Here is a 22,661-nt window from a genome sequence, read left to right as displayed (position 1 = left end):
CGTCTAGGTAGACAGGTTACTACATTTTTTAAACACTTCCGTTTGCCAGGGAAATTCCCGCTGAAGTGACTATAAACTTTAAAAGCTGTTTATGATCAACAAATATTGTCAGTACTGTACTGACCCAAGCAGATGAGTACAGATAATTAGTTTTGAGTATCAAATTGAAGAAAAACATCCAGTTTCAGGTAGAAAAGTACAAAACCTGTTTTAGAAGTTACAAGTGGTGTTAACTTCTTGAATAGCTGTGGAGGTATTTGACACTCCTCTCTCTTGGGCTCTGGAAGTCAGTCTTTTGTCTTGGTCCGCAGAACCGGTTTATCAGGCCTTTCACAGTGTTGTGAGATATCGAGATTGCCTATAGTCCACATATTGCCATGGGAACCAGGTAAGTAAGTCAAAGTCCAGGAGAACGACAGTGATTTTTAAACACGTTTTAGGAAAATCAACCAAATTAGAAGATATTTGTAATATCAACACGCCTAATAACCTTTTCATAATTTTCAGTCATTTGACTGACTTGAAGACCTGGAAGGCAAAACATCCATGGAATTGCAGCACAAGCCTGTCAGTTTTCAATCTGAGCATTCCAAGGGCAATTTATTCATATGTTAATTCATAAAATTCATATATTTAGTAATAGGCCTACACGAAAAATGACCAGTTTTCACTCAGAAATTGAAAGTACATTTCACAGTAACTCTTTTTGTACCTATATACGATTCATAAACAAACAAAAATGTGATAGGCAGCTGACTGGAATGAAAGAGGTGACCTAGAAAGTAGGCTACTTGATGGAAGATGACAGCTATTGCTTTCAGTCATGCAAGGCAAGTAGAACCACAACAAACCTTAGAGTAAATTTGGCTTCTTGGTGCCCTGCATGGGTCAACATGTTGATACTTTCAGTTTCGTCTCAATATAATATTCTACCACAATAATAGTCCAGCGGTGAAATTACTAATGTTCATTTCACTTTCAGGATGAGGAGGATATGTTTTGATGGTAGGCACCATCTGTGGAATTGCTGCTCGCTCCAAATGCAAATGCAAAATTGTTTCTTGGCTGGGCTCATACGCCGTTGCACATGCAAAATGCATTGCAATAAAGATGTAGATCCAGGCATCCAAGGATGATTTAGCTTTGATATTAAAATGACTCAAATATTTTGGATTTGTTGAACCACTTTAAATGACATCAAATTGAAGCATGTGCTTCGATTTACAAGATTATGTGAGTTTTTATTGCTTTTGTTTAATGACGTATTTTCAGTGGAAAATGTATGTATCCTTTGTGTTATGGATTTAAATGGTCATGAGATGTTGTGGCGTTTTGGTAGCAAGAAGACACTGGGTCTTTATTGCCCTTAAGAATAGCTGAGTCTGTTAATGTGTGTAGGGTTCTGGAAATCCTTGGCATTGTATTTCATTTAGCATTTTTGACTGGCCCAGTGTTGGTGCTACAGTCTAGCTATTTTAGTTCTCAAATTTGATTGACTGAACAGTTTGTGCATTTATGGTGGGGATTTCCCAGTCGTTTTTTTTCTGTACTTAACGTGGTTACGCCAGTAGGTGGCAACAGTGACATAATACTTCTATGCATTTGCTCACTGAACCAATTCATTCAAAACATTCATTCAGAAATAAAATTCACTCACTCAGTTGATTCATTCAATAACACCGATGCTGTAACTCCTATGAACTTGTTTATATAATTTGATTCGGACGGCACGGTACTAAAGTACTAATTTAGTGTCTGAGTTAACTTCTGTTGTACACTATTATTGGTATTTATAGGATTAAAAAAATCACACTCACTGTTTAAATCACTTCACAGCACGTACACACTACAGGAAGTTTTTCCTACACTGGAAAAATGCCAAAGCTCAGCGCTGTTGATGCACACAGTGTTAAATAAATTAGATTAAATTAATTAGATATTACATAGTCTATAATTTTGGAAGTAAAACATAGTGTTGCACATTTTATTGGCACAGAGATGAGGATGTGCATTTTGTACAGCTTATTTTCATTAGAAACACCATTAAATAATGTTGGCTGTTACACAGGGACTACACTCCAAAAAATGCTGGGTTAAAAACAACTCAACTTGGGTTTTAGCGCTTTTGGTTTTACCCAAAATGATGGGTTGTTTTATTTAAATTAGCTATTGTTAAAAAAAATATATATATTATTTTACAGCTTAGTTTACAATATTACATACATTTAAACTTATAGAACATTTAAAAGTAACGTATTCAACCATTCTCTGTAATCACTTTTCACCAGAGTAGTGCTAATTCTTGTGCCGGTGTGTCTGTGAAATCTAAGCCGGTGATGGACTGCTGCTCGCAGGGGGACCTATGAACCTCAGAACGCTGTCTCGTGTTTCACTCGTAGCGGAAAGATGCCGTGTCTGACTTAGAACCTGCTCATAAACAAACAGTATTGAGATTAGATAACATATTTTAACATCAAATGTTATGCTGCAAGCAGCAATTATGAGGCCAAGCACACCAAAGGGAAAATGAAGAGCTAAGGATGGCGTGGAAACACCAGACCTACTGCAACAATGAGGAAAAGGAAGCCATTTTAAGATGATTTTAGTCAAAATGACAGAATAATGTAGAATGCCTAGTAATATGAATAAATAGCTTATCATTTTTGACCAACAGGTGGTGCTGTTATCAAATCGATGTGGTGTGTTTAGTGACAAAGGTGACAAAGGCACACACAGAGTTTGGTGTCTTTATGTCAAAGCTTTGCAGTGATAAAGCCTCGGGGGTCATTCTGCCATCAAGCCTAAAATTTGTAGCGGCGCTGAATGAAAACAGTCTCATCTATCACCACGAAATCCATAACTTTTTGTCAGCACTGTTTGAAGATGATCTGACTCATGATTTTTGAATGAATGGTCATGGAGGAGTTTGAAAAAGTAGGTTTTCAACATAAATCAAAAAGCGGACAGGAAGTTCGGTCAACTATGGCATAATTGATATCTATGTTGTCGGCATGACCCAAGGAATATTTTGAGAGCACTTTCAAAATGTAAATATCTCAAAGCTTTAAAAATCCAACTAATGGTCTAGTAGGAGTTATAAAAAGTAGGTTTTCCACAATAATCGAAATGGCGGACAGAAAGTTCAGCTAATTTTGGCATAATTGTAACTGTAATAATTTAAGGTTAATGAATGGTTTACTACTCTTGACCAATAGGTGGCGCAGTTACTAAAATGATGTGGCGTGATCAGAGTGAGGTGACAATGGCACATACGAAGTTTAGCGGAATTATGTTTTGCAGAAATACAGCGTCCAGCAAATTTGTTTCCTACTGGGAATCAACATGAAATCGATTATTTTTCTGTCAGCATGGTCTGAAGATGATCCGAGTCAAATTTAGTGAAAATCGGAGTAACAGTCTAGGGAGAGTTCGCAAAAGTAGGTTTTCAACAAATCAAAATGGCGGACAGGAAGTTATTCCAATCATGACATAATTGGTATCGATGTTCATGGCATTATCCAAGGAATATATCTAGACCAGTTCCTTACAATAGGCTAATCTAAACAAAAGTTATTAACATTTTTCCCAATTTCTTTATAACTTTTGACCGCGCTGCCACCAAACTTTTTGAGTACTGTCAGGGCATGGTGCCCGAAGACACATACTGAGTTTGATTTCGATTGCGGTGCTTGGCCCCTAATTAATTTATGTTATGCAAGGCAAAAGGCGTTTTCCATTATGCGAAATGACCGCTGCTGACTGACATCTCGTCCTTGTATGTTGCGTTGCATAAAATAATGTAATTTACAACACAGTAAAAAGACTTTATAAATAAAATAAAATGTATACAAACCTCTGCGCTTCCGCATTGGCCTGCGTCATCCGCTAGAACGCCACTCTCAAGTTAATGCGCATACGACAGTTAGCAGAAGCTGGAGATTACAGTTTGTAGTTTTAAATAAGGATATTTTTCTTACACAAACGCATCACTTTGTTTCAGAAGGTCTTTATTAACTGTGTAGAGCACTTGTTATGATGGATAGATGCACTTTATTTTTTACTATCAACCTTTTACAGTATTTTCTTGTCATTGGTGGTTGTTAACAAAAAAACTGCATAGTAGGAACACAGCTGAGAAGAATTCTGGTACACTACAACACAGTGTAGTGAACAATGGCTCAGTCGTGAGTGTGCCAATGCTATTTTGCTGTGTGGGGACACAGTCTGACAAACAATGACACTTCACTTGACAGGTCTGTCTCAGGATGCATCTGTAACACCATAGTTCTCTTTTTGTGGTATACCTACCTTCTCTCTTGGTCTTAGTGAGAAATTCACAGTTACAGTGTTACCATTTAATTTAATGTTTCATTGCATTAAATAAATTGATGCCAAAGCTTTTCTCAGAAGAAAACACCTTGTAAATCTCTCTTTTCAAAATAGTCCAAGTTTTGCATCTACAGTTGAAGGCAAAAGTTCACATACATCTTGCAAAAATGCGTGTTATTTTTTATTTAGTGACCTGAATAAGATATCTCACATAAAAGACATGTACATATAGTCCAGAAGAGAAAATAATAGTTGAATTCATAAAAATGACCCCAAAAGTTCAAAAGTTTACATACTCTTGATTCTTAATACCATGTTGTTACCTGAATGATCCACAGCTGTTTTTTTTTTTTGTTTTTTTGTTGTTTAGTGATAGTTGTTCATGAGTCCTGAACAGTTAAACTGCCCGCTGTTCTTCAGAAAAGTCCTTGAGGTCCCACGATATTTTTTGGTGTTCCAGAATTTTTTGTATTTGAACCCTTTGCAACAATGACCATTTTCACACTGAGGGCAACTGAGGGACTCATATGCAAATATCACAGAAGGTTCAAATGCTCACTGATGCACCAGAACGAAAAAAATGCATCAAGAGCTGGGGGGTGAAAACTTTTGAACAGAATGGAGTTTTTTCCTTATTTTGCCTAAATGTCTTTTTTTCATTTAGTACTGCCCTTCAGAGGCTACAGAAGATAGTTACATGTTTCCCAGAAGACAAAATAAGTTACATTTACCTTGATCTTCAAATTCAAAAAGTTTTCACCCCAGCTCTTAATGCATGGTGTTTTTTTTCTGAAGCATCAGTGAGTGTTTGAACCTGCAGTCATTGTTGGAAAGGGTTGAAATACACAAAAATGCTGCAAAAAAACAAACAATTTGTGGGACCTGAAGGATTTTTCTGAAGAACAGCGGGCAGTTTAACTGTTCAGGACAAACAAGGGACTCATGAACAACTAAACACACACACACACACACACACACACACACACACACAAAAAACACACAGCTGTGGATCATTCAGGTAACAACACAGTATTAAGAATCAAGTGTATGTAAACTTTTGAACTCGTGGACTATATGTAAACATCTTTTGTGTGAAATATCTTATTCAGGTCAGTACTAAATAAAAAATAACATGCATTTTGTATGATTCACTTTTATTTCGGTCAAATAATTAACATTTTGCAGATTCTGTGAATTGTATGTACACTTTTGACTTCAACTGTAAATATACAGTTTTCCAAGTGTGCTCTATTATAAATAATGATTAAAAAATGATTTGACTGAAGAGTACACAAACATGCCTCTATAAAATAGTAGTGTTTCTGAATGTACATGGATTGGCATTGGGACCAATACGGTCTGATGCCGAGTGCCATGAAGGTGCAACTGGGGCTCATTAGACGATTCCAAAGTCCTCTAAGGCCTTGACGAGGACAGTATCTTTCACGTCATTGAAGACTTTCTGAATGTTTTTAGTGTCTGTAGCACAGGTGAAGTGAGGGTAGATGTGTTTGGAGTTCTTTGTCTCGTTGCAAACTGCTTTTTGTTTATATAAAGTTCTGATGAATTCCATGGCATCGTGAGCGTCCCGACGTTTGCCTGAAGGTGGCGCCAACAACAGAGGAAAGGAAAGGAAGAGCAAATCAGATATGGCAAACAAGAAATGCGATATAATCTTGCCTTTCATCTAGTTTAATGTGCTCCAAACTACCATGAAAATCAGGAAAGTATGTTTTTAGATCTGATGACTGAATCTTCTCAGCCAGGATGTCTTTTTTGTTCAGGAAGAGTATAATGGAGGAATTGGCAAACCAGTTTGAGTGGATGGTCGTGTAGAACAGCGACAAACTCTCTTCCATGCGGTTCTGGAGAAAAAGCATAACACAGATTAAAAGATATATGAATATTACAAAGAAGGACAGGACCTATTTTGAGAGAGAGAGAGGCAGACACTTACATCCTTGTCATTCTCCTCCAGAAGTTGGTCGTACTCGCTGAGGGAGGCTAAAAATATGAGTGACATCACATTCTCAAAGCAATGGATCCACTTCTTTCTTTGTCCTCTCTGGCCCCCAACATCTACAATCCTGAAAAGACAGACAGACTAGACATCAAGTTCAGTCCATTTGAAAAAAAAAAAAAAAATGTTTTCATATTTTTTCCATATGCCAAGCATTAGCTTCAAAACTAAACCATACTTTGGGCTTTCATGTTTCAGGATGTGCCTGATATTCTGTCATTAATTATTCATCCTCATGTCGTTCCAAACCTGTAAGACCTTTGTTCATGTTCGGGACAGAAATTAAGATATTTTTGATGAAATCCGAGCGTTTTTTTGAACATGCATGAAGGTACGAGAATACTTTTTGTGCGCAAGAAAACAAAAATAATGACTTGAATCCTTTTTTTTTTTCCAATGCACTTAAATAACAATATGCAATAATTAACACAATGCACAATGCACAACTTAAATAACACAATGCACTGTAAAAAAAAAAATGCTTTTCTTACTTAGATTTTTTTGTCTTGTTTCCAGCCGAAATGTAAAAAAAATTCAATTAAATCAAGAAGGATTTTCTAGACAAGTAAAAAATATTTTCTTGTTTTCAGTAAAAACAAGTCAAAATTAAGTGTGTTTTTGCTTGAAACAAGCTAAATAATCTGCTAATGGGGTAAGAAAAATAATCTTGTTTTCTGTTTGAAATAAGATATTTGTATTACCCCATTGATTATTTTGCTTGTTCTAAGCAAAAACTCAATTAATTTTGACTTGTTTTTACTGAAAACAAGAAAATAATTTTTACTTGTCTAGAAAATTCTTCTCGATTTAAGAATTTTTAGATATTTTGTCTGGAAACATGTCAAAAAAATCTAAGTAAGAAAAGCATTTTTTGCAGTGTGTACATGGCGTAAAAGGTCCATCTCTGTTAGTTCATCATCTGTATATTCTGGATCAAACAAGTAAGGCTGAGCAAAAAATTGCAAGTCATCCTCTCTGTCAAAGTCTTTAGACATGTTTACGAAGATGCTTTATGTATAATGTGTGCATCTTCCTCTGTGTGGCTCCTGCGTCAGCTCTTGTGAACGTGGATTGAAGACTGACAAAGAAGAGAGGCAATAATTTCATTCATTTTGTTTTCCTTGCACACCAAAAGTATTCTCGTAGCTTCATAACATTACAGTTTAACCATTGTGTCACATGGACTGTTTTAATGATGTCCTTACTACCTTTCTGGGCCTTGAACATGTCAGTTGTGTTGCTGTCTATGCAGGGTCAGAAAGCTCTTGGATTTCGTCAAAAATATCTTAATTTGTGTTCCAAAGAAGAACAAAGGTCTTACAGATTTGGAACAACATAAGGGTGAGTAATTAATGACAGAATTTTCATTTTTGGGTGAACTATCCCTTTAAGCACAATAGGTCCTGAAAAAGAATGATATACACCAATTAACATTATGACCACCTTCCTAATATTAAGTTGGTCTCGCTTTTGCTTCCAAAACAGCCCTGACCCACTAGATCCCTGAAGGTGTGCTGTGGTATCTGGCACCAATATGTTAGCAGCAGATTCTTTAAGTCCTGTGATGCCGAGTTCAGACTGCACAATTTTAGCACCGATTTTGACTTGCTGACAGGTTTTGAGAAACCGCAGACAAATGGCCAAAATCACCAGCAAATTGGTGCTCATCTACAACTATCAAAGACGCGATCTGAGAGAATCGCCGACGAGTCGCTGACAACCGTGAGATGTTTGGCATGCTAAATATCTGGACCTATTGGCGATTCAAATCATGCCGTGTGAAATGTGTTCTGACTGAAAATAACATTGGTGATTACCTACAGCCAATAAGAGAGCAACATCCAGGCCAGCTGCAAACATGCAATTTGTATGGCAAGCTTCTTGCAGGCTACCATTTTTAATAATAATCCCAGTCTCATGTGAGAACTCCAGTCTTGCACGCTTGACCTTGGTTGTTTCCATGTCTCTTCTAGCGTGTGTTTGGTTGTGAAATGTAGTTTGTGGACCGGGACATGGTTGTCGGCGATTCGTCCTATTGTAAAGTCATGGAGTTTGAAACCCCTGTCTCTGATCCATCTTGCAGTGTGAACACAGCAGCGACGGAATGCTACCCCAGATAGTCATGCAGTGTGAAAAGATCTGTGACGCGACTACTTTGAAAATCGTGCAGCCTGAACTCGGCATTAGTTATGAGGTGGGGCCTCCATGGATTAGACTTGTTTGTTCAGCACATCCTACAGGTGCTCGATTAGATTGAGACCAGGTCAACACCTCAAACTCGTTGTGCTCCTCAAACCATTCCTGAACCATTTTGCTTTTTGTGCATTATTCTGCTGAAAGAGGCCACAGCCACCAGAGAATACCATTTCCATGAAAGAGTGTACATGATCTGCAAAAATGTTTAGGAAGGTGGTAGAGTTAAAGAGAGTTCATCCAAAAATGAAAATTTGATGTTTATCTTCTTACCCCCAGGGCATCCAAGATGTAGGCTACTTTGTTTCGTCAGTACAACACAAACAAAGATTTTTAACTCAAACCGTTGCAGTCTGTTAGTCATATAATGGCAGTGGATGAGCACCAAACCTTTAAAAGTAAAAAAAAAACATGCACAAACAAATCCAAATTACACCCTGCAGCTCGTGACGATACACTGATGTCCTAAGATACGAAATGATCGTTTTTTTTGCGAGAAACTGAACAGAATTTAAGAAACAGCTTACTTTAACGAACAAAAAAAAACGTTTTTTTTCTCTCTCTCTCTCTCTCTCTCTCTCTCTAAACTAACTTAATAAAAAAGAAACGAAATTATAACCACTTTGCCATTACATGCAAAACTGAACTATTTTAATTGCCAAAACAGTATAAGTTGTTTTGGCAAAGGGGAAAAGGGCTCGGGTCAGGAGTTAACAACCACACTGTTTGCGAAAAATCAGTCTGCATAACCAAAATGTGCCAAAATGAGTGCCAAAATGAAGATTTTGGCACTCCAAACGTGGCTTTGCGCTCTGGAGTAACGCTGATAAACTGATAAACAGTTGCCCACGGAAAAAAACACCATCAGTAGGCTACCCCCACTTTCCGCGCTTATGAGACCTTGCAAAAAAATGCACGACGCAGAAAGCACTGATCCATGAGTGCATAACAGTTTTGAGCGCAGGCTGTAGCCTACAGGTGCTCGATAGGAATGAGTAAAGCGCAGATTTGCTGTTTAGAAAAGACGTCGGGAACGGGATATTGTTACCGCCCGCTCCCGTTCAAATTACACCAGAGTTACCGACCGCAACCGCTTTTATTTGGAAATTTATTCCCGCGTCGCAAGAAATCTGGTCGGGTCCCAGCACCAATTATTTCTGAATCCTTTAACTATTGCTAGGACATCACCCCCAGGCTTCATAAACTTGCGCTCCATTTTTTTTTCTCTGACAACGCTAACGTGACAGACCTATGAGTGTCAATCATACTGTGTTGCAAGGACCCGCCCTTCTCTGCTTCTGATAGGCTTGTAATGTTCGTTAAGGCTGCGTTCCTCTCATATGATTGGTAGGTGAAATAAATTGTCTCGAAAATATTGAACCGCATGCGCAGGCTCTAAAATATAAATATATATTTTTCCCTCACGGCCGCACGCCGGAGATCCGGCACGGTGCCGGAATACTTTAAGCCCTGTCTTAATTATAAATCTGATTTTATTTGTCTGAAAGAAGAAAGTCATAAACACCTGGGATAGCTTGAGGGTGAGTAAATCATAGGGTAATTTTCATATTTGGGTGAACTATCCCTTTCAGGGTTTTGGTTGTTCATGTGTACCTGTTCAAAAGGCTACTTTAACCTAATGTGTATAACCAATCCCCATTTGTAACGTCACCATCTTGTGTGTCACGTGAGGTCAGGAAGTGGAACAGGTGCGCTGAGCAGATATGCAGAACGTGAACTCTTTCCTTAAGCAATCCGCTACATCTCAGCTTTGTCTGTGATATCTCACACTTGCTGATATAATATAGTTGTGCGTGCATATAAAGTAAGTGTATTCTGTTGTTCTTTATTTAAATCTGACGAATGTTTTACATGTTGCGAGTGAAACTCGTTTAGTGCCATTGCGTTATATATATATATATGTGTTTATGCCATTATATACTTGATTTGTCACGATTAAGCTTGCTTTCTCAATCATTTTGGTTGATGCAATGACTATTAAGTATTTTCCGTGACTTAGGTTTATGTTACATCGAGTTATTTCACTGCTAAGGACTCGTGGTTTAGTATATCCTGACATGTGCCTCAGTCACGTTTACTTCAGTAATAGCACCATCTTGTGGGCTGTCATAGAATGACTACATTACTTATTTGCACAGATGTGTTAAACTGCCCTAATTGTGTTCTATTCTATACTTGTAAGGAATGTTATTTTTGATAATTGTTTATATTTGTTAATTAATAATTTCTAATGTAAGATTCTGTTTGTATTCTGTTATAGAACCACAACTTTTACTATCAGTAAATGCTTTACTGAGATTCTGAAGTCTGGAGTGAATTCTTCAAGTTAGATGTCATTACACAGTTCTGACCGACTGTCTGCAGGGGTTCGAACTCACTGAATCAGTGCTAAAATCTGAAACCTCAACTATAAATGGTCCTTCGAGCCGGAGCTCGAATTACTGCAGAGAAATGACATCCCCTCCAGAGTCAGAGCCTCCAGTTGTACGTCCCAGACGACATATAAAGCCACCTGCTTACCTAGTAGACTTCCAAGTACAAAGACCTGGAATTGAAAGGAGATCCCAGCAACCTGCATGTTCCAGTGATGATGAATCTAAGGATGAAGGTCCTCCACTGTCTTCAGAGCATGAGTCTCGTGTCTCTACGCCCATAAGTCAGCGTTCACCCACCAGTGAACTGGTGCTACTGGATGAATGGCGAAATACAAAGGAAGACTTGAAGAGGGAGAATGATGAGCTTCGCAGCTGCATTCGACACCTGCCAGAGATTTTAAGTGCATTACAAGGCCTTAAAGCGGAGAATGCCTTCATGAAACAGGAGATCCAGCAGTTAGCTACAACCGTAGCCACCCCATGCAAATCAGTTCCTCCCATTCCAGCTCCTCGATTCCATGAGCCGGAAACATGCCGTAGCCAGCCAGTGCCCACCACACAAAGCAGAGACTTTCACCAGCACCCCTCTGCGCAGATCAGTCAGATAACAGAGCAGGTGAGAGACTGTACTATTTCACCTACATTCAAAGATAAGCCCCAAGCTATGCCAAGGTATTGTACCCCTGTTCAGAGAGGCAGTACTCCTTATCCTGCTCAGCCTCATCCATATGCTGACCTCATCCATTATGATGGAAAGGTGTCCAGAGACAATTACTATCCATACCTGGGGGTCAAAGAGTTCCGTTCTACACAACGATCGGAGAATGTCCCTAAAGTTGCAGCACAATGCAATCAGGAGAGGACGTACAGAGGACCTAAACCTTCAGTACCCTCTTTGATAACACCAGATCCAAGAGAGTTTTCAAGATTGCGCATGGCATTAGAGAACCTCCTCCCTGCCGATGCCACTGAATACTTTAAGTATCAGATACTTACAGATCATCTACAGTTAGAGGAGGCACTGCTAGTGGCCGATTCCTATTGCAATTCAACACACCCTTACACAGACACTATGCAGGCTCTCATTAAGATGTATGGGCAACCGCACAAACTGGTCCTGCAGAACATTGCTGAAGTTATGGATGGCCCAAACATCAGAACTGGAGATGTGAAGGCTTTTAAGCTGTTTGCGCTACGTGTGCGTTCCCTGGTGAGCATGCTGGAACAGCTGGGACCTGAAGGAACTGTTGAACTAGACTGTGGGTCGCATGTGTCACGACTTCAAAGTAAACTCCCTCATGAGCTGAGAACTAGCTTCAAGAGGTACATCCACCCACTGAGGGTAACCATACCAACTCTTCTTGACTTCTCCAACTGGTTGGAGTATGAGCTCCAAGTACAAGATGATGGCTGTAGGATGTCAGGTCTCCCACCAGAACCCAGCAATAAGAGAAAACAGGACCGTCGTGACCCAAGGGCTTCGAGGAAATCAACTTCCATCTTGCTAGGTACAGGGGAATCCATCACTGGGAGTGAAATTCAAGCACCTGCTCCAGAAGTAACATCTAAATCTGCCAGGTTTAAGGGGAGATTGCGTGCATATTGTCCCTACTGTGATAATTCCAATCATTTCCTGAATGGGTGTGTCAATTTCAAAGAGCTCACAAAGGAACAAAAAGAATCCTGGATCCGTAAGAACAATCGATGCTGGTGCTGTGGACGGAGCCATCATGCCTCAAAATGCAATCTGAAATCTCCCTGTAAAACATGCCATAGAAAACATCTCCTTATACTGCATGATGTAAATGAGCGGACTGTAGATGCTGAATCGGAATCAGCTGCTAAGGAGAATTCCTGTTTGGTTAACACCACCAAGGATGTCCTGTATGTGGATCGCCCAGTCTACAGCCGCAAGGTTCTCTTAAAAGTGAGCAAAGTTATTATCACAAATGGGGACAAATCTATCGAGGCATATGCTGTGTTAGACGATGGGTCTGAGAGGACCATACTGCTCCACGCAGCAGCACAGCAGTTAAATCTGAAGGGGCAGCCAGAGGACCTAATACTGCGAACGGTGAGACAGGACCAGCAGGTTCTTCATGGGGCGGCAGTCTCGTTCACTGTGTCTCCTGTCACTAACCGACACAGAAAATTCCCCATTCAAGGTGCTTTTACAGCCGACAGGCTTGGGCTCGCCGAGCAAACGCACCCGGTTGCCTCTCTCCAGAAAATGTACAAACATTTATCTGGATTGCCCTTACAGCAAATAGATAAAGTACAGCCTGTACTGCTCATTGGCTCAGATTGTCCTCACCTTGTTACTCCAATTGAGCCTGTCCGCTTAGGCCCTCCAGGTGGACCAGCTGCAGTTCGCACTCGACTAGGCTGGACTCTACAAGGCCCTACACATGCGATCAAGCACAAGCTCAACACTCACCAGTGCCTCTTTACTGCAATTTCCCCCAATGCTGATCTGTTCGCCCATGTGGAAAAGCTATGGCAGATGGATGTAATTCCGTACAGGAGTGAGAAAGAAGTGACAAGGTCAAAACTTGATCAAGAGGCCATCAGGCTTCTACAAGAGAAAACAGTGAGAGTTAATGTGGATGGTGTGATGCGTTACGCTACACCGCTTCTCCGCATACAACCCATGCCCACGCTGCGTATGCCAAGGGAAGCTGTTCTGCCACAGCTCAGAAGCATTGAGCGGAAACTGGTGAAGAACCCTGATCAGGCCTGTGCTTATAAAACTGAGATGGAAAGACTCAAAAATGCGGGCTATGTGGAGAGACTGCAACCATGCGAGGCAGAGAGATCACAGGAATCATGGTATATCCCTCATCATATGGTCACACACAACAGCAAGAATCGGGTCGTTTATAACTGCTCATTCCAGTATGAGGGCCAGAACTTGAACGAGCTGCTTCTTCCAGGTCCCACCTTAAGTCCCACCCTGTTGGCAGTGTTACTGCGCTTCCGTGAACATTCCACAGCCTTAAGCAGTGACATCCGTGGGATGTTTCATCAGGTGAGGCTGCTCCCTGATGATAAACCTTTACTCCGGTTCTTGTGGAGAGACATGACCTTAGAGCGGGCACCAGATGTGTACCAATGGCAAGTACTTCCCTTTGGAACTACTTGCAGTCCCTGTTGCGCTACATTCGCCCTGCAAAAGCATGTGCTAGACCACAGTCAGCCAGGAGATGTGATAAGGGAGGTTATAGAGAAGTCATTCTATGTAGACAATTGCCTCCACAGTCTTACTTCCAAAGATGACGCAACAGATCTTGTTGACCATCTCTGTGCCCTGCTGAATGAGGGAGGCTTTGAACTGCGTCAATGGGCCAGCAATTGTCCAGCAGTGATTGCTCACCTTCCCTCCAATATTAGATCGAACAGCTGTGAGCTCTGGCTTAATCAGGGACTGCAAGATACCCATGAATCTACCCTTGGACTCCTCTGGCATTGTCAGTCGGACACTTTGCACTACAAGCACAGGGTAGTGAATTGCACTCAAGTAACCATGCGCAGCATTTATCGTGTTCTGGCCAGTCAATATGATCCCCTCGGCTATATTATCCCATACACCACTCGAGCAAAAATACTGGTGCAGCGCCTATGGGATAAAAAGCGTGACTGGGATGACCCACAACTTCCAGAAGGTCTGCTCAGCTTATGGAGTTCGTGGGAGAGAGAACTGAGTGATCTGGATAAGATATCACTACCAAGATGTTATTCCAGTCCACACATGGATCTCCCGACTAGCAGACACGATATACATGTGTTCTGTGATGCCTCGGAGCAGGCCTATGGATCCGTGGCCTATATGCGAACAGAAAATACAAAAGGCCAGGTTGAAGTTGCATTCCTAGCAGCCAGATCACGGGTTGCCCCCCGAAAGCAACAGTCTATACCTCGACTTGAACTATGCGCAGCTCTGAGTGGTGCCCAGCTCTCCAAAGTCCTTGTCACAGAACTCACCATCCCCATTCGTTCCTTAACACTATGGTCAGATTCTATGACTGTGCTTACCTGGCTGTTGTCAAGTTCTTGTCGTTACAAGGTGTTCGTGGGAACTCGAGTAGCGGAGATACAAGAACTTACAACATCTGCGACCTGGCAATACATACGATCAGAGGACAATCCTGCAGACAGCATCACAAGAGGTAAACATCTGTGTGATCTAGTAAAGGGAAGCCAGTGGAATCAAGGTCCCCAATTTCTCAAACTGCCACCAGCAGATTGGCCTGAGCAACCATCCTTGCCTACTGAAGAACAAAGTAAGGAGTTAAGGCAGTCTGCATTTTGTGGAATGACTACAGTTGTCCCCTTACCAAATCCACAGCAGTACGATACACTGGCCGAATACATAAAGGCATGCAGCCAGCAGCTTCACGGGGCGGCGAACATTACATGTGCTGACAAACAGAGAGAGATGGAACAAACAGTGCTTTGTCAAATGCAGACAGAGTCCTTCCCTAACGAGATGGTCAAACTGAAGTCTGGGAAACCAGTATCCAGTACGAGCAGGCTGGTCTCTCTCTCTCCCGAGCTTGACCCTACCAGTGGTCTCATTCGTGTGGGTGGACGTCTAAGACGATGCAGTGATGTAGAATTGGATTCTATTCATCCCATCGTCCTTTCCCCTCAACATCCTGTGACCAAACTCATTATCAAGGATTATGATGAGAAGCTGCACCACCCTGGGCCAGAACGCGTGTTCGCGGAACTAAGAAGGACTTACTGGGTGTTGCGAGGCCGTGAAGCGGTACGGCGACACCAGCGTCAATGTGGAGAGTGTCGAAAATGGAAGGGACAACCAGAAATTCCTCGTATGGCTGACTTGCTACTAGCAAGACAACAGCTCTTTAAGCCTGCCTTCTTCTCAACTGGCATGGACTGTTTTGGTCCCTACATGATTAAAATTGGACGCCGAAATGAGAAGAGATGGGGTGTATTATTCAAGTGCCTTACCACCAGAGCAGTGTATATAGATCTGTTGGCGAGCTTAGATTCAGATTCCTTCCTGATGGCCCTGAGACGCTTTATTGCTCGACGTGGAAAACCGTATGAGTTATTGAGTGATCAAGGCACTAACTTCAAAGGTGGAGAGCGAGAGCTGAAGGAGTCCCTTGTTACTTTACATGAAGAACTACAAGACCACCTTGCTTCCCAACAAATCAAGTTCGCCTTCAATCCACCAGGAGCACCCCACTTTGGTGGATGCTGGGAGAGGGAGATACGTTCAATTAAGACAGCTCTCCAAGTTACCTTAGGGGCACAGACCGTGACAGAAGAAGTTTTGAGAACAGTGTTAACGGAAATTGAAGGCATCCTTAACTCAAAACCTCTAGGCTACACATCATCCGACATTTCTGACATTGACGCGATTACACCCAACTGCTTCCTCATCGGACGCAGAGATGCCTCCTTGCCCCAGGTTGTGTATCAAGACTCGGGAGTGTTAAGTCGACGCCGCTGGAGACACAGCCAACTGTTGGCCGACCATTTCTGGAGACATTTCATTAAGTACTATCTGCCCAGTCTCCAAGTTCGACAGAAATGGAAGACGGACAAGGGAAATCTACAAATTGGGGATGTAGTGATGATTGTTGACCCCCAGCTCCCTCGAGCTTTATGGCCAGTAGGAAAAATCTCCGAAGTGCATCCAGGAGTAGATGACAGAGTAAGGTCGGCTATCGTACAAGTTGAGAGACGTACATACACTCGACCTGTAGCTCGTCTTGTCAAGCTACCAGCCCTATCTGATGAAGAGTAATATCCACTTCAAGAGAAAGACCTTTTGTCAAGATGTGCGAATTTAATCATTAAATTCGGGGGCGGCTGTTCAAAAGGCTACTTTAACCTAATGTGTATAACCAATCCCCATTTGTAACGTCACCATCTTGTGTGTCACGTGAGGTCAGGAAGTGGAACAGGTGCGCTGAGCAGATATGCAGAACGTGAACTCTTTCCTTAAGCAATCCGCTACATCTCAGCTTTGTCTGTGATATCTCACACTTGCTGATATAATATAGTTGTGCGTGCATATAAAGTAAGTGTATTCTGTTGTTCTTTATTTAAATCTGACGAATGTTTTACATGTTGCGAGTGAAACTCGTTTAGTGCCATTGCGTTATATATATATATATATGTGTTTATGCCATTATATACTTGATTTGTCACGATTAAGCTTGCTTTCTCAATCATTTTGGTTGATGCAATGACTATTAAGTATTTTCCGTGACTTAGGTTTATGTTACATCGAGTTATTTCACTGCTAAGGACTCGTGGTTTAGTATATCCTGACATGTGCCTCAGTCACGTTTACTTCAGTAATAGCACCATCTTGTGGGCTGTCATAGAATGACTACATTACTTATTTGCACAGATGTGTTAAACTGCCCTAATTGTGTTCTATTCTATACTTGTAAGGAATGTTATTTTTGATAATTGTTTATATTTGTTAATTAATAATTTCTAATGTAAGATTCTGTTTGTATTCTGTTATAGAACCACAACTTTTACTATCAGTAAATGCTTTACTGAGATTCTGAAGTCTGGAGTGAATTCTTCAAGTTAGATGTCATTACACAGTTCTGACCGACTGTCTGCAGGGGTTCGAACTCACTGAATCAGTGCTAAAATCTGAAACCTCAACTATAGTACCTGAGAGTCATCTTCTCCAAAGTAAAGCAATGGTCTGTGATGCCAGTAGTTGGAAATCGGACTTGAAGAACATCTTGATGTGAAGGAATGTAGCCTTGACCTGCGATGCGGTCCAAGTTATCAATAAAGCTTTAAAAAACACAGAATTCAAACACTTTTACTGAAAATCTATGTGCTATTGCTTATAAAAGGCCTTATTTGCATAACATTCATCACATGATTTGTCAGTGGCATCAGGAAAGGAGAAGAGGAAGTAGACCAAAATGCCAGTAAAAGACAGGAACTCGCTGAAACACACTTACTATTTAGTGGAATCCAGTAGCTGATACTCTCTACGCCGACTGTAACACATCTTGAAGGCTTTGTCTGCCCATAGATGATGAATAGCCTCTACAAAACTTCTCTGCAGCTCCGTTATCTTATGTATTTCTAGATCCTGGAACCACTGAGCATAAATCTACAGATATCACAGGCCTAATGAGACTGACAATATATTACACTACATGATGCAGTCTACAAAACCAAAAATATGACTGGTGATATAAAATAAGCATTAATCGATAAGCTCTAAAAACACACTTGACTTGATCTTGATCACCTCGTTCTGTGAGTTAGAGTAGGGAATCTTCAGCGTGTTCATGGCCTCTGTCATTGCAATCATAGCTTGGAAGATATTCTGAAAAACCAGTTTAGTGTAGCTCCGCCTCTCGTCTTCCGAGTATCCGCTTCCATGAATGATTTTCATCTGCTTCATAAATGTTGTCTTTCCGCTTTCTCCTGTGCCTAAAAGAAAGCAAAATAATTATGTTCAACATTAGAAAACCTACACCTACTATTAGTACTTCACACGGCTCTAAAATAGTAATTTGCCATTGTGCACAGTGGAATGTTATCTGTACAAGAATAATCTGAGTTTTAATTGTGTATTAATTGTCTTTTCAGAAAGCTCAGGGTGTGTTTGAATATTTCTTTCTTTATGTTATGTTGAATCCAGACTATGTACTGTATTACAAAAATGTTGCTCCTGCTTTAGCGAGTGAAGAGGAAGTCATACATCCAATAAAATTACCCCAGGACCAAAAAAATTAAGTTAATTCTGAGAACTACAAGTCTAATCAGCTCAGATGGTGTAACAAACCCATTATGACATTTACTGACTAAATTTAATGCTATGATTAAATTTACTTTCACTTTTAGAGAAAAAGTATAAGTTGAAATGAATCAGCATGCTTGTAATTCTTTAAAAAAGACTGACAGAATCATCTCACCTAATAAAAGCACCTTGATTTCTTTCCGTTGTCTTTTCTTCTGCTCTGCAAGGATACGTTTGATTTCATTATTTATGGCGATGGCCTCCCTGTCCTCATCGGGCAAGCAACAGATGAAACATGCACAGTAGTAGTAATGCCCCATTTCTCCAAAAGAAATAGAGGAACTATAAAACATAAACAGTTCTTCGAATTATAATATTCAGAGTTATGTTCATCATTCATTAGATCCAAACTTCGGCTGTCAGTTCGGCTACCTTGAACTAGTGTGCGGGAATCTGGAAGAAGAAAAACCCGGAGTGGATTTTCAGCCGAGGTATTACAGAACGCTTTGAAACGGTAGGGAAAATGTAGAGCCGCTCCACTCATAAACGCTTATCCAGACCGGGTTTTAGTCTTTTTGTTGCCAGGTTACACGCAAAGCTACCAGCTTTTGACTTCATCTAGAACTTTTTCGTTGGTGGAGAAGAAATAATACAAACTAGCTAGCCATTTGTTTTTGTGAAGATTGACTTCATATTATTTCAGGGTTATAAGCACCATAAACTTTGAGGAGAACAATGAGTTTCCCCCAATAATCAGAGATGGCCAAATTTACATTTACACCGGCTCCTCAACGTCAAAATGATTGGAAAGTCCAATCAAATTCAAGTTGGCGGGCTTTTGTAAACAGACGCCACGCGAATTCAAAGCGCTACACCAGTTTAAACAGTTAAAGAGTGTGAGGTAAGATTTAAGTATTTATACATTTAATATTTTACTTTTTTACTATAAAAATAAGTGATAGACAATAACAACTAATTGAATGTGATGTAAAGATGCACAACACAGTTGTTTTTAACAGATTAGGCTTATGGTTAAGAATGAATGTTTGCATATTCTTTATTGTTATGTACTTGTGTTCCTGGTAGCCTGTCTTAAAATTGTTTTACTCAGAACTTAACTAGAACTTTAATCCTTAAACCTAAACTAGTACAAGAAAAAAAGTTTGGTCCTCAATGTTTAAGACTTGACTACTGCCTTGTATTATGAGTACTGATTTAATTGTGAACCTAGACCACGACACAAGATTTATACATCTGATTCCGTTTGTTAGTACAGGACAATATTTGGCCGAGATACAGCTATTTGAAAATCTTCAACTTAGGATGCAAAAAAATCTAAATGTTGAGAAAATTGCCTTTAAAGTTGTCCAAATTAAGTTTTACGGTAGTAATTTACAAAATATCTTCGTGGAACATGATCTTTACTTAATATCCTAATGATCATTGGCATAAAAGAAAATTGCATAATTTTGACCCATACAATGTATTTTTGACTATTGCTACAAATTATATACCTGTGCTACTTAAGACTGGTTTTGGTTCAAGCCAAATTCAAGAGTTTAAGATGTTCATGTTAACTGCACTCATTCTGCCTATCGTCTATGTCTATCTGTCTATTACGTTTATTTTTTAAGTGTAGCTTCTACCGTCACCAATAATACTGATTACTCAATCGATCACTGACTGAAATGGAAATGTGAAAATTCTATAGACAACAAATATACTTTTCCTGTACTGTATTTCACTGTATTTCACTGTACAATGAAAACTAAGCAAACGTGACAAAGAGAAACACTCACCTTTATTTGTAAAACCTACGGCGTGAAGCGGGAAACAACATCCATCTTATGCCACATAAACAGTGGCTGTGCCACCTTGAAGGAGTTTTCCCAAAAGAGTTTTTGTCAATTGTGTCACATTCGTTCAACACAGACAAACGACTTGCATTTCCAGAAAGTCTGCCTCTAAAGTATAATATGCGGGGTATGTTGCAGAGCTGAAGAGAACCAATGGGAAGTCAGAGAGATGAACCGTGACATAATTCCTTAAAGGTGAGTAACTGTAGTCAACATTTGAAGTGGATCAAAAAAGTTAATCAAAGTTGTCCTAAGACAAGAACAAGTATTGTTTTGGTTTAAGGACAACTTTGATGAAAGGTTTTGATCCACTTCAAATGCTGACTACTGTATTTTAAAGTTTAGTTTTTATTCAAAGAGTAGCTCTTTCCATTGTGTTGTGTTGTTTTATTAGGTTAGTCCATAGAGGAGAGCATGGCTGTCACACAGGGAAGTTGTGAGGACTGATTGTCACATTTACAACCTGTAAATGTGTCAAACCGTATATTAGCTGGGGGTTGTTTTGACCAAAACAAAGGTTTACTGTGGGTTTTAATAATTTAACTGTATTAATGTAGACCAGTACAATAAGATATAATGTTAATTTCACTTTCAGTATAAGGAGGATATGTTTTGACATATAGGTTGCAGTTTATGAAGCATATTTGCTGTGAGGGTTGTTTGTTGTGGAATTGGTGCTCCAATTGCAAGCATAAAATGCTTTGTTTCTTACCAGAAGACACGGCGTCTTTATTGCCATAAACAATAGAAGATAGCTTGTTTTATATAATATAATACTTACTACTTATAACATAATACATACTTTAATAATGGGGTTTTCGAATAACATTTTTGGTAAACATGATTTGACAATATTAGATCTTTTGCTCTAAATTACACACACCCATGCTGAAAACTAGGGCTACACAACTTTTGGTTCCACAAAGAGCCATTCAGTCAAAGGTTCTTTAAAGAACCATTTCTTGCTTACCCTTTTAAAATCTGAAGAACCTTATTTGCCACAAAGTACCTTTTGTGATACATAAAGGTTCTTCAGATGTTAAAGGTTCTTCATGGAACCATAAGAAAAAGGTTCTTCTGTGGCATCGTGAAGCAAAATTGTGAAGCAAAAAACTTTATTTTTAAGAGTGTAGGCAATGTAGCCAAGAAAAAATGATCACGATAAAATTTTTCATATCAGTCGATATCGATAATTATAAGAGAAATCCTGAAATGTTTCATCAAAAATCATAATATCTTTACGACAAAAAAAAGAAAGACATTAACATTTTGAATGACAAGGGGGTGAGTACATTATCTGTAATTTTTTAGTGAACTACTCCTTTAATATAGAAATCAAGCTGCCATTTGAAATTTGAACCGAGCAGTCTGTGTTTCATTTTGCTCTTGGCGCATAAACGTTATATTGACTTATATATCGAACTCTTGCTCGCCCAGCTTTACAAAACATAAATTTTAAGATTATTTTTCGAATTAGACAGATATGTACAGTGCCTTGCGAAATTATTCATACCCCTTCATTTTTTTCACATTTTGTTATGTTGCTGCCTTATGTTAAACTACTTTAAATAACTTTTTTCCCCACATCAATCTACACTCCCCACTCCATAATGGCAAAGCAAAAAAATGTATAAAAATATATAAAAAAATCTGCTGCATTGAAGGTTCACAGAAGCATTATCCATAATGGAAGACGACTGGAACAACTAGGACTCTAGAAAATGTCTGCCAGCCCCCATCCAAGCTGACAGAGCTTGAGAGGTGAAAAGGTGAGGCAAAGAATGGCTGATAATTGCCAAATGCAGATGTGCAAAGCTTGTCACATCATACCCAAAAAGACTTGAGGCTGTAAAGGTGCTTCAACTATGTACTGAGTTAAGGGTATGAATACTTATGAAATGTACTTATTTCAGTGTTTTATTTTTAATAAATTTTTTAAAATTTGCAAATCTGTTTTTTTTTTTTTTTTTTTTTTTTTTTTGCTTTGTCATTATTATGGTGTATGGAGTGTAAATTGATGTGGGAAAAAACTAATTTAAAGCAGTTTGACATAATACTGCAACAAAACAAAATGTGAAAAAAAATGAAGGGGTATGAATACTTTT

General features: G+C 39.6%; 1 protein-coding gene across 1 annotated transcript; it reads right to left on the bottom strand.

Annotated features, from left to right (window-relative positions):
• Positions 1 to 5,529: 5,529 nt before the first annotated feature.
• Positions 5,530 to 19,020, bottom strand: LOC141338304 (guanine nucleotide-binding protein subunit alpha-14-like). Its single transcript, XM_073843839.1, has 7 exons — positions 18,876 to 19,020; positions 18,206 to 18,390; positions 17,910 to 18,064; positions 17,608 to 17,736; positions 6,287 to 6,416; positions 6,041 to 6,194; positions 5,530 to 5,928 (listed from the first exon to the last, which is right to left on the bottom strand). Exons 1-7 carry the CDS (start codon positions 19,018 to 19,020, stop codon positions 5,726 to 5,728), a joined length of 1,101 nt encoding a protein of 366 aa, XP_073699940.1. The 3' UTR covers positions 5,530 to 5,725.
• Between the last annotated feature and the right edge of the window lie 3,641 nt (positions 19,021 to 22,661).

This window comes from Garra rufa, chromosome 7, assembly GCF_049309525.1.
Source record: "Garra rufa chromosome 7, GarRuf1.0, whole genome shotgun sequence".
NCBI lineage: Eukaryota > Metazoa > Chordata > Actinopteri > Cypriniformes > Cyprinidae > Garra > Garra rufa.
The sequence above is the reverse complement of the archived record's forward strand: the minus strand, read 5'-3'. Positions and strand labels throughout refer to the sequence as shown.

What these genes read in the sequence shown, in the direction of transcription:
- LOC141338304 (XM_073843839.1), bottom strand. Translation starts at nt 19,020, where the DNA reads ATGGGGCATTACTACTACTGTGCATGTTTCATCTGTTGCTTGCCCGAT. An exon ending in TTGGAGAAGATGACTCTCAG is followed by an intron (nt 6,417 to 17,607) that starts GTACTATAGTTG and finishes CTGTCTTTTCAG; the next exon opens with GATTGTAGATGTTGGGGGCC. An exon ending in ATACTTTCCTGATTTTCATG is followed by an intron (nt 5,929 to 6,040) that starts GTAGTTTGGAGC and finishes CGCCACCTTCAG; the next exon opens with GCAAACGTCGGGACGCTCAC.